At 41.1% G+C, this 13,065-nt stretch overlaps 1 protein-coding gene across 48 annotated transcripts in view; it reads right to left on the minus strand.

Annotated features, from left to right (window-relative positions):
• ANK3 (ankyrin 3) overlaps positions 1–13,065 on the minus strand; it is a 540,509-nt gene that overhangs the window by 86,351 nt on the left and 441,093 nt on the right. For 46 of the 48 annotated variants that reach the window (XM_043550311.1, XM_043550307.1, XM_043550308.1 and 43 more), the window contains one exon: positions 1,616–1,739. In XM_043550311.1, the coding sequence (XP_043406246.1) occupies positions 1,616–1,739 (124 nt within the window). Of the gene's footprint in view, positions 1–1,615; positions 1,740–3,199; positions 3,532–13,065 lie in introns of those variants that run through there. The other 2 variants (XM_043550299.1, XM_043550312.1) reach the window with 2 other exon arrangements.

Below are 13,065 nucleotides of genomic sequence, written 5' to 3' on the forward strand. Positions count from 1 at the left end.
CATGAAAAGACATTATATATTTGTCTCCTCTGAGCATAACATACATATGCAGATGTAAAAATGAGTTACACAGAAACAAAGAATAATGATGCTGTTAAAATCAGAAGTATGAAAGCCTTAGAATTCTCTCAAGTGAAGAAAAAAAAAAAAGGTAAAATTCCATTCTTAGATATAGATGATAGATCTCACCTTGGATATTCTGCTTTCCCACTCACCTGAATGGAAATTACACAGGTGGGGAGAGCAGAGTAACAGTTGACATTTATCATGGAGATCTTTGAGCAGAATTTTGTGCATTACTGCATTCTCTTCACCCCCAACTTCCCCACCTATGTACTTAAACATTTACCACATACTGAAACTACAGCGTATTGATGGGCTTTGTCCATAATATAACTTATATTTTAAAATTAAGATTAACTATGTTATTTAACCCTATAAAACTATTAGATTTTCCATTAAAAGTAATTTTGCTTATCTTCTAACTAACACATATGCTATTTTTAAGAGTACTTTAAGATCCCTTCTAGATGTATTATAATATAAACATTTATTACATTACCTGGGGATTATAAGCAAAACAAAAGAATACAGAGCATGTGAGTGCATGCTTCGATATCTAATGCAGCCACAACAAACGAGTGAAAAATAAACATCAAGCTTTACCTTATGGGAGGTGCCATTCACTGTTAGACAATGAAATAACTTTTTACAACAGATCATTAAACTATAGGAAAAAGTCCTCAGGGCTCTGGCTTGTGAGGTTTAATTATTAGCTTCAAAATAATTCAACTATCAGTAAACACCCTGCTAGTCCACAACTGTGGAAGTAATCTCTGCGCGTACAGCTTTGTTCGTTTCAAGCCAATTGTACAATGCAATAAGTTTTAGCAAAAATTTTCAACAATCCAAACATTTGTGCTAGAAACACAAGAGTTGAAATCAATAGTGTTCTGTAATATATGTTCTGAAATACTGACCTATTTTCCTTAACAAGAAATATGTTTATTCCCTAGCAAATGAAATAGGGTAATGGATTTGGGTTAACAATAAAAATGTAAAAATTTAATTTGTTTTTGGAATATTTTTATATTGAATGTTTCTATTTGATTCTTAATTTGCACCTTTAAAGAAACAAATGTATTGATATAGCCAAATGAATATCATTCATTTTCCCTGGTTTTAGTCTATGGTGTTTACATTCATCTGATAAAGCAGGCACAGTAGGGAATATATAAACATGTGCTAATGACTGAAAGAAACTTGGTTTTGCTAGATGGTCTGTATTAGCTTTTAGACAGATGCTCTATGTAAGTTACCAGCTGTTTGTAAAGAAGTACTTTTTATATTTCTGGAGCATGAGTGGATACCAGAAAAAATGAACAATTAATTTTCTGTATCATTGCCACATGATGAAGCCAATATGAATTAACAATACAAAACCAAACAGCAATGAATGTATACTTTAAACATAAGGGATTATCAGACTGCTGAAACATGCAACCACCATTTTTTATTTAAAATTTATTTTGGTAACGTGTGAAAAAATGCACTGGATTTGAAACAGATTGTACTTTTGATGAAGTATAAAAATTAAAAACATCTAATACAGTACCTGGCAGAGCGGGCTCCTAGACTAAAGCCCATGTATCCTTCAGCAGGCAGGGAATCATCTCCCAACTCTTTTAGATCCTGTGGCCCAAGATATTTGTCTGTATCGCCTGTCATTGCATCCTCACCTGCCAATATAAAAGCTAACTGAAATCAGAAGTCACACGTAACATAAATGTTCATGTGTTCAGTAATTCATAATATCCTTCCACTACTTTCCAACAAGTAATCAATCACATCACATCCCCAGAGGTTTTTTTCCATAGCAGAACGTCAATGATCTACCATCTGCATAGGTTTGAAAAAAAACTATATACAAGTGGTTAGTATAAGGGGCCAAAGTTCTTGATACTATAACTCCACTGATTCAAGAGTTATACCAGGAATGAAGTTAGTCAATTGTTCTTGCAACCTAAGCCTCTCTCTATGGGTTTAACACCATTTAACGTCTTTGCCCCTTCCTTACAAAAAAATACATGAAGCTGAATGAAAGGCAGGTCATTCTATAATCTTGAATAGCTGTTTTTAGTCATTTGAAGAGTGAAGCATGTTTGGACACTGAATGGAAGGCCAGGCACACCTCTTCTTTTGATTTTCTCCCAAACGTTTTACAAACTTGAATTAGTATTAGATTTTTCTCAATGCTTTTTATATTAATATATGCTGAGGTTCCTAGTAGTAAGATCATTTTATTAAGATAAAATAAATCATTTGTCAAGAATTTTCATTACTGTATATGATGGGGGAATGACATCATGACTAATACTAGCATAGATTAGAGCAAAACATATCTCTAAAATATTACTGAATTACTAAGAATCTGAAGTTAAAAATTCACCCCAATGACAGTGCTAATTTCAACAATGCTAGATATATATGAACTAACAGCTGCTTAGATATTAATTGGGAAGTAAAAACCTAGTAAATTTGTAAAAAGCAAAAAGGAAAACTGAAAGTAACAAAAGCTGCTCTTTAAGAAGAACACAGTACGGTAAGAAAGGGTTAACAAACTAACTTGCTTTCACTAAGTGCATCTGAACACCATTACATCATACTGAAAACTACATTCCAGCAGTGACAGAGCAGGTCTAAAATATGCCCCTTGTGGTTTTAGGATTTTCTTTACTGTCCCCTCTATAATACAGAGTAGAGAGCACTGTAGCTAAATTTATTACCTTTATAAATTCAAACTCTATCCCTTTTCTTGTTGAACACATTTCTGAGTACACAAAAGTTGCACAAAAGAGAAAAGAGTTCAGATGGTTCATTCACAAAGGTGATTGATTCATAAACCTCAGCTATATTTTTCCAATTTCTTCATTCAGTAGCGTTTAGACTTTCCATTCACTTAACTCAGGAAACCACAGACTGAGCTCTGTTTTTAAACTACCAATCAATTCTAAAAATACCCTTTCAGCTACTGCTTTGCAAACGACAAAATAAACAGATCAACTTTCTACTGCAACGCAGCAACCGAGATTATTTTAAGTAACAATTTAAAGGCTAAAATGTTTGTAATATACCATAGAGCATGAAATTCTGAAAAAAAAACAACATTAAATACTAAATTTAACTTTAAAACTCTTACTGTTTTGGAAAGCCATTTTCACCAGTCTGGTCTATAAGATTTTTTTCCCTGATGTTTCCAAGAATTCCTATTAGTCTTTAAGAAGTGATTAGGAGTTAATCTCCAAACCAGCACAAGCAAACTAATTCCTGTGGGTCATATTCACTTTCCACACAACTGAGATCTTCTTAACACCTTGATCTCTTCGTACGTATTTTAAGAAATGTGCATCTTTGTCCTCTCAACTCAAATAAAAAATCTTTGCAAATATGAAACAAAGTGAAAAATAATGCCAACTTATTTGAGGTTAAGATCCTTTTTAATCAGTCTATAGACATCCTTTTAAAGCTTCTTCTGATTGGATTAAAACTTCTTTGGCAAGCCTCTTGAATGGCGACATAAATGCAAGCACTTGAGTTATTTGTATGTAAATAGGGGTACTGCTAGGGTGTAGCTTTTCTGTAACTTGACACCAAGGGAAGGCTCAGAGGCTAAACATGTAACTCAGTACTGACTGGGGCTGCCCAAAATCAAGGAAAACGGAGCTAGGCACAGAGTACTCCGTTGGCCGGAGATTCCGGCTGAACTAGTATTAATGCGACATTACAGACACAGGGCTACCTCCACTAAAGAGACAAGGGTACAGACACTAAAGTGTTGGTTGGATCAGGGAGTGCCACTGAGCTGACAGTGATTTTTCAGATCTCGGCTAAGCAGGGAACAGATAGGACAGAGGTGAAGGGGCGGAAGGGGTTGCCTTGGAGCTCTGAAGCGGACTCGAAAATCTGGTTCCAACACTAACCAGAACCTTACAGTGCAATCTTTCAGCCCGGGTCAGGGAGCAGCAAAGACAAGTAGACAGCGATGGCTGAGGTCCGGGCTGCCTGCAACACAGAGACCTCTCGTCTCTGGTGGGTGGGGAGAAAGGAGGGGGAATGTCATTCTGCCACCAGGAGAGAGCCGCAGGAAACAGGAGATGGGTGGGTGCCTGGGAGTGGAATCTCTGGGTCAGCTGGAAAATTCTCCCCCGCTCTCTCCCCTCCACCCATTCCACACTGTGTGTTGTGCTGCTTTGCTGCACCCCTGGTGGTGCCTTTGCAGCGGTGTGAAAGGGAGCAACATGGTGATCTCCACACGCCCCTGTGTGGGCGCTTTAATCCCTTTCTCTGCGCTGCGAGCACACCCGGAGCACAGCCGCAGAGGAGCACAGCGCAGCAGCCTGAGTGGGGGCGAGACAACTTGGGGGGGAGAGGGAGGGGGATCTGAGCCTCCCCCGCTGTAGCCGCATTCTTGCAGGCAGCAGAATGGCGGAGAAGGAGACAGGCGCATTGCAGGCGAAAATTAAACATGAAGGGTTAGATCCCGAAGCCTCCACTCTGCCATCAAAATGCGATGCCTTGCAGTGCTAGTTACAGAGCCTTCAAAGGGCTTCATCAGTTGTGGCTAATCCTCAGCCTATAACCACATAGCTACAAGCACTTCCCCAGCCACAGCTCAACTTTTCGGGTCTGGCAAAGCCATCCGGACTGTCAAGCAGTACAAAGTCTCCCCTGGCCACCTGCTCCTGTATAAGCTCACTTACTGAGAAGACAGATGGCCCCAGGAAAGGAGGTCGAATCGGGATCCAGATCAGACACTAAACTTTCCGACACTGATGGGGCGTTTGGAACCCATAGTTTGGTTCAACCCCACTATAGAGATAGATAGGGATAGCCACAAAGTTTGGATCCAGATCTGAATTCTTCCCAGATTCAAGGGTGCTCAGATCCAGAGCCCCATTTCCTTATCGGAAGGATTCAGCTGAGAATGATGAGAGAGGAAACTGAAATACACACAGGGTCACACGCCCCCTCCCCAGATTTCTGCCAGGGTTCACACCAGAATGTGGCCAGCAGCCTTTCAGCACTGTGTGGGAAGGAAGGGACGGGAGCTGCTCCAACCGCAGGAGGGGAGGGATGACCTGGCCCATGTCTTTGCAGAGCTCATCTCTTCCTCCCCCTGCCCCAGGTGTGGCTGGAAGCAGCTTGTCCCTTCCTGCTCATACAGCGTTGAATGGCAACTAACACCTCTAAGCTGCTGCTGGCCACCAACAAAACCCAGCTGCCTCCTGTCCCCCGGCTACAGCACGGGCAGGAAGGGGTTAAGCTCTAAGGATACATTGTGGGCCAGGGCCCAGGGAACCTGACTGCAGGGGCTTCAGCAAACCCGGCCAGAGAGGTGGCTCAGCAGGGAAAGGAGCCTAGGGGATGGAGCAGCCCTTCCCCAGCCGCCACTCCAGAGCTTAGCTGATTTAGCTGAGGGGTGGAGAGGCTTCCCCATGCCAGTGCTGTGCAGGGGTTTGGCACATGCAGGGCTTGGCTCCTCCTGGCCAGTGCTCTGGGCTGGAGGGTCTTGGGCTTTCCCAGGGAAGGGGCCCAGCCAGAGGTAGAGGGGGAAGGAAGGAGCCTGTTAGCCAGGCTGTTGGTGAGCTGAGCGCTCCGACCAGGGGCTCGTTCTCCACACAGCGCTGAGAGCGGGTCGCTCCCCACCAAGGGGATATGGAGGAGCAGCAGGGTGGGGAATGGCGAAGGGGCAAAGCAGGGAGAGGACAGCGAGAGGGGGAGCTTGTAAAGGGCGGAGGGGTGGGCAGCAGAGGTGACACATAACCAGCTGCCACCTGGCGCCTGCCCACACACACCAGCTACCGCAGCTCCCAGTGTGCACCCAGCGCCGGCCAGAAACAGGACAGGGCCCTCCTGGCTGAGAGCTGGCATGCAGCAGGATCTGTGCTGACAGACCGGCAGGGGGAGTGGATGGCCCCACCCTCCAGCCTTGCACCCCCCACCCCATCATCAGCCCCCCCATTCACCGCTGGTGGACAGGGATCCAGCCAGCAGCAGGACCCACCAGTACTGGGGGGAGGAGGGGAGACAGAAAATATGGGACAATTTGCCTGGTTTTAAGAAAAAGTTGTGACACCTACAGGAGGGTTTACATACAGGACTGTCCCTTTAAAAACAGGACAACTGGTCACCCTACCCTTATTCCTCTCTAGTTTATAAGCAAAGCTTTACTTCTGCTTTGTTATTAGGAGGGTCTATAATTATAAAATTGATTATTTGTAGAAAAAAAGCCAACATCTAAAATCTGCAACTCACACACAAAGATTCTAGATCGTAGTCTGGTCACATTATACAGTAAAAACCCAGCACCACAAAGCAAACAAATAGGCTCATTTCATTCCTTGGATCTTCAGAATCATCAGTGCCATTTCAGGAAAAATCTGCTGCCATCCAAGACACTTGTCATCACTGGAGAATCTACCAATAAGGCATATGATTTTGAAGGTGGTCAGAAGCTCTGACAAATTCCTGATCTAAAGGAAGTCGTGTGGGAATATGCCAAGACTATTTCCCAACTCTCATTATAAAACAAACATTTGCTAGGTCAAACTTCAACAGCAGGTACTGGACATTAAATCTTCTTTACCATACCATCCTGTGATGCAGAGTATTATTTGGAAGACAAACTTCGATCCCCTGATGAAGTAAAAATTTTTGCCAATGAAAAGATGCAACAGGTGCAAACAAATCTGAGCCTAGGTAAATCCAGTGAGCCAGATTAACAACAATGGGATGACTATTTTCATGGCTTCAAGCTGTATCCTAAATAAAAATTACTTTCCTTTCTCTAGTATATTTTTTCTCTACTAGATGTAATGGGAAAAGTAGCAATATTCTCCTATCAATGCATTATGTTGTAAGATCTTCCCATGTGGATCTATACGATCTCTGTTTAAATTCTTAAATACATACCCATTTATGTAAATACCTTGTTTCAGGTTCTACTAGACATTACTTTTGAGATATGTTTGAGGAAAATCAACCAGGAATTCAGGCTTATGGTAGGCTACTGGAGCAGAGGGATCAGGAATACAGTTGACCTACATCCGGGGCAAGGGACATGAAATAGTCTATAACCTCTGTCCATTCTAATTTGTGTTTAAACTACAAAAAGAGCTTTACACTTATAAAAATATACAAAAAAGAGACAGTTACACTGTAACCACACAAACCATAATGGAGAAAAAACAGTTCATATCACTAAAGGTTTATTTTCCCCAGGAATTAGAGAAGAGAGCTTTTGGTCCAAATCTTGTACTTTAGACTTGGAAACTTTTCCCTGAGGACTAATAATTGATACAAACATTTTGTGCTTGGGACATACAGAGTTACATCATTAGAGTTGGACAGTGATTTGCACAAAGCCATGGATAGGGGGCAGTATGGAGCTGTATTACTCGTTCAGAAGCATTAGGAATAAACTTTACCTCAGAAAGCACAATCTCTCCCAGGTTGCTTTGTGCACCCAGGGGATGTGCATGTACCCCATGCTTAAGGATAACACTCATTGCTCCCCACCGGAGTGACAGTTCCACTTCACAAACCAGTGTGCAGGAAACATGGGACAAGACCTCACCTTCTCCTTGTGCTTTTCTGGATGTTGTAATCCCTGAAGGAAAAGTATTACTCTTAGATACTAATTTGATAGGTGCATTTGATAAACTTCAAGAAGACAAGGTCACTCAGCAAACAAGAATGACAACTGGAAAAGGAAGTTGGGAAAATGGAACCAGAATAAAGGCATTGTTTCAGTGTTCAATGTATCTAAACACGAATGGGTATGATACACTGTAAGCAGATATGTAGTAGTACTGGCACAGAGAAAGGACTTCCTGCAGAAGGCATTATGTTTGCCAGATTGGCCAGCTAAGCCTACCATTGTCAGTATATATCCCCTTCAGAAAAGAAGTGAAGAGAAGGCACCCTGCCACTTCAACAGATGGACAAGAATGTTGAGATTCAAGACACCATTTGCAAGAGCTGTGTGTTAGTGGCAAGGAGATTTACAGCTGGGAATGTTGAAATGGCTCTTCTGGCTGAGCTGCAGAAACTATACTTCAGAGATTATCCTGTATCATTGCTAATCTAATTGTGAGCTGGATTACCTTGATAGAATACTTCCATCAGGCTGTATAGTCATTTCTACATCCAGTAGAATAAAAAAAATATTACATGTTGGACATGGTCATTCCAAAGAATTTGACACACTTTCTTTTAATTCTGTGGGAGACTCAAGTAAAATGGATGCAATAAACTCAGACAATCTGGCTGTGTATAATAAAACGAGGTTGAGATGTTGAAACCTAATCCTTTCTGGCTCAGATGACAAGAATACTGTGTTTGCAAGGAATATGAACTCAGAAGAAATACTGAGGATAAAATACATTTTCAGACAAAGTTATGCTAGGTGAAGTAATACTAAGAGATGAAGTATCTAGTGAAAAACAGTCTGAAGACTGACGCCCTCTGTGCTGTGTTACAACTTGGCATCCTTCATCTCTTCTTTCCTATTACACTACAGACTGAAACTGTGTTTTATGAAGGAAGAAAATATCATCTTTATTATCCCTGGATAAACATAGGTACAAACATTATTTAGAGGTCATTTGATACTAAGATAGTAGCCAGTTGGTTATATATTTTTCCCATAAAAATCAAGCCAGCTCCACAGGAAAAAAGGACAGATGACAAACCTGTTGCACAGAGGAGCATATTCTAATTTCTGTCCAAAGACCTGGCTTCACACAAGTATGAATAAATATGAATATCAAATGCCTCAAACTTTACCCAGCTGTAAAATTACATTGCATATGGAGCTAGACAGATTCCTTCAGTTCTGAATATTTAAAAACAAAACCCCCATCAACAACAGACTTTCAGGAATGGCAACGATTCAGTCTTTCCTCGTTGCATCCTGTTATCCTCCAGTTCCTTCCATGTGCCCCGGAGGCCCAGTAATATACTCTGATGACCTAGAAGAGTGTCTGTCCAGTAGTGTATGATGGGCTGATCTGTGTGACATCTAGTTACATCAAGATAGGAATCTTCAACATATGGGTTAGATCAGCTTTTTGGGAGTTTAATTGTTGTTTAAATTGAAAAGTTTGTCTGCACCTACCCAAGTCTAAAAAGAAAATGAAACTCCAAGGGCCAACATAAAGAAAGAGCTTCATGCAGATACTGATACTGCATCTCAGCATACCCTCCACTTGCTCCCTTCTCCCTGCTACAGCTTTAGCTCACCTTCCCTTGCACCAACTTTAATTGCCTGTTGTCAGTTAGCCTTGATATGTCAGCAGCAGCAGGGCTTCTAGTTTACTCCACAAGGTTAAAATCCTGGCATGTGCCATGCAGGATGCATTCAATCTGTTGGATGTGGCTGCTCAGGCAGGAGTTACCTAGAGCCCTGAGGCAGACAATAGTTTGTCCTTCAACATCAGTGACTGCCTGGGAATTTGAGTCAAGTCCATCCTGACCTCTACTAGCTACAGGATCCTAACCTAGTTCTCCAAGCAACTTCATGGAGCTTGAAACGCAAGCCTACATATGGAGATAACAGAAAGCCTTCACAGAAGCAAACAACAGCACTCAGGGAAAAATCTAGCTCTTATACGTTCAGGTTTCACTTGTATAGTACCTGAAATTTCTTTAAAAGTATCATTAAAGTTGAGTTTGCACATGGAATAGAATCTCCCTACATTTAAGTAAATTACTTATCATCTGAGGAAGCAGTTCAGTGTTAATTTTTCCATTAAGACGTACCCTGGTGTCGATGACTATGGTGCCTTCTTTTTTTGTACCTTAGCTGCTTACAAGCATTTAATCCATGTTGGATACAGTTTCTAAAGTAAGCATGTATGACTCAGGTTTGGAACATTTCCAGCTTTGGAAGGAAAAAAAGAAGAGCAAGAATCTTCTTTGTGATCTGGGTTGCTCCTAAACCAATCCACCCTCAGTGGAGAAAATCAATTACACGTCTGCCATGTAAATATTCGTTTACTGGAAACAAGACATAATTTGGGCAAACAAAGTGACAGTTTCCCCACACATTTGTCAATGCCCTTTAGTCCTGCCCCCATAAGACATGCCTAGTGTATCCAAGTCTTTTGTCTCTCTAATGTGGAGACTACCAGTTAGGAGGATGGGTGTTGCATGTGGGTATTTGCACCTTATGGTTTAGGAGTAAGAGATTCCAAAACTCATTGTCACCTGTAACTAGATATGGGTCTGAGCTGCATCTTGGTTCATGATCCAAACTTTAATTAAGTTAGGGATTGTATGGATCTGCAGTATTAGTTTGTGCCACTCTCTGCTTTAATTTATTCAGTTTGAAACCAGCTCCCTGGAGGTGAGGCTAGTGCACTTCTCAACTGTGGCACTAGACTATTTACAATAGCCATTATTTACCTAGCCATTCCAGGTTCTTTGTAGCAGTTAGTCTTTGTTACCCTGAATGTATTGATTCACATGATTTTAAATGGGTTTTTTGCATCTACATCCTTGGCCAGCACTGAAGATTTATGGGGGGAGGGCATCAAAACCCATAATTTATTATTATTATTTATTTGTTAACCACCAAAGGTGTGCTTGATGCTGAACAAGACACAAAATAAAAACAGCTCCTCTCCTGAGGAGTCGGCAATCTAAAAGAAAAAAAGATCTCTCTCTCTCTCTCACACACACACACACACTGCACCTTTGAATGCATCATCATGGGTTAATAAAATGCCTATTTATTAATCTGAAATCCTATTCACAGAAATAAGGTCTGACAACTATATGTCTTGGGTTCATTATATACCAAACTGATTGCTTCCTCTATCTAAATTGTTTCATAATCTATTTATATTTTTAAATTGGCCTTTTAAAAATAATTGTTAGTAAACTTTTCAGCTTTCCACAGACCTCAAGACTATTACTGTGAGTCTGTTTGAACTTTGCATTGTCTTTGCAGATGCTGCAACACATTAATAAAAGCAACATTTTCAGTCAAATTCTGAGATCATCATTTCATATTTGAACATTTCTCAAATACTGCATCAGTCTTAATTCTAGCACTGTAATATAACAAAATATTGTTTCTTTCTTGAGTAATAGTGATTTTCAGGTACGCTACAATAATTTTGCACTGGAATGTGAAGAGTACAAATATAAATGATAGTCTAAAACTTTTATTTTTAACCACAAATGGAAAACAACATTGTTATCCAGTTGGAGTTATATAATAATGGGAACATCTTGGTGGAAATTTTAAAAGAAGAGATTCAGCACATAAATTAAACGTTATTTCAACATAGTGACTGGCTAAAATGGCCTTATTTTATAAGGTTTAAAATACTATAAAAGAAAGTAAAAATAAACATTTCACAAAGCATGGAATCAGAGAAGTCTAAATAAAGAGTTTGAGAGGAAAACTGAGACCACTGCTATAGCAGCTACTACTACACTGGGAGAAGTTACAGCTATCATGCAAGCTAATAGGAATAGAATGGGTAGCGTACAAAATACTGTCATTTCTTTCTTCATAATTTCAGAAACTCTGTTTGATTTTTTGATTATGGTCTCTGTGTGGTGCTATGGTATCTTCAGCTTGATGGAGAAATTCATCCAAGCACGAAGAGCAAGGCTCTCTGCACCTATTAACCTCCGTGGCTGTACAGATGGAGGGAGAAAGCAGGTGAAGAAGCTCCAGGTGGGCTTCTGAACAGAGGAAAATATTCTTATTTCTATCCAAAGATCTGGCTTCACACAAGTGTGAATAATCAAACTCCTGAAACTTTACCCAGCTGTAAAACTATATGGCTCATGGAGCTAGACAGCTTCCTTCATTCCTTTGGAACATTTAAAAACAAACAGAAAAACCCCATCAACAACAGACTTTCAGGAATGGCATTGTTTCGGTCCCTCCTGGTTGCATTCTATTAACCCCCTAGAAAATAATCTGGGTACTGTGGAGGATGTCTCTGTGCTAGCCATGAACAGGCAAGCATAGAGGGGGTGATTGGGACCACAAACCACTGGGATGGTTCAGTGGCTCAAAATCCCCAGATGGTGTTGAAGACCAATGGGCTCTGTTGCAGCCCCTATAGAGTTCACTGCAGAAAGCCTGATTAATTAGGCCCTCTCTGAGCCACAGTACCTTCTCAGGGCTCTTCTTGGGGTGGCACAGCTCTGTGTCTGAGTCTAGCACTGTATCGGCAGTCATAGAATCATAGAATATCAGAGTTGGAAGGGACCTCAGGAGGTCATCTAGTCCAACCCCCTGCTCAAAGCAGGACCGATCCCCAACTAAATCATCCCAGCCAGGGCTTTGTCAAGCCTGACCTTAAAAACTTCAAAGGAAGGAGATTCCACCACCTCCCTAGGTAACGCATTCCAGTGCTTCACCACCCTCCTAGTGAAAAAGTTTTTCCTAATATCCAACCTAAACCTCCCCCACTGCAACTTGAGACCATTATGCCTCATTCTGTCATCTGCTACCACGGAGAACAGTCTAGATCCATCCTCTTTGGAACCCGCTTTCAGGTAGTTGAAAGCAGCTACCAAATCCCCCCTCATTCTTCTCTTCCACAGACTAAACAATCCCAGTTAACCTCAGCCTCTCCTCATAAGTCCCCTAATCATTTTTGTTGCCCTCCGTTGGACGTTTTCCAATTTTTTCACATCCTTCTTGTAGTGTGGGGCCCAAAACTGGACACATTACTCCAGATGAGGCCTCACCAATGTTGAATAGAGGGGAATGATCACGTCCCTCTATCTGCTGGCAATGCCCCTACTTATACATCCCAAAATGCCACTGGCCTTCTTGGCAACAAGGGCACACTGTTGACTCATATCCAGTAATGCCCACCATTCCCAATTACTGTATTTGCTGTGGTCCTACCAAAATGGGAGTCATCTTCTTTTAAGTACAATATAGTGTCTTATTCAGTGCAAATGTAACTTGCACTTATGCGACATTACACTAAATGATGATTGGGATTTTATACTCTGAAATCTCATTTT

This window comes from Chelonia mydas, chromosome 7 (assembly GCF_015237465.2).
Source record: "Chelonia mydas isolate rCheMyd1 chromosome 7, rCheMyd1.pri.v2, whole genome shotgun sequence".
Taxonomy (NCBI): domain Eukaryota; kingdom Metazoa; phylum Chordata; order Testudines; family Cheloniidae; genus Chelonia; species Chelonia mydas.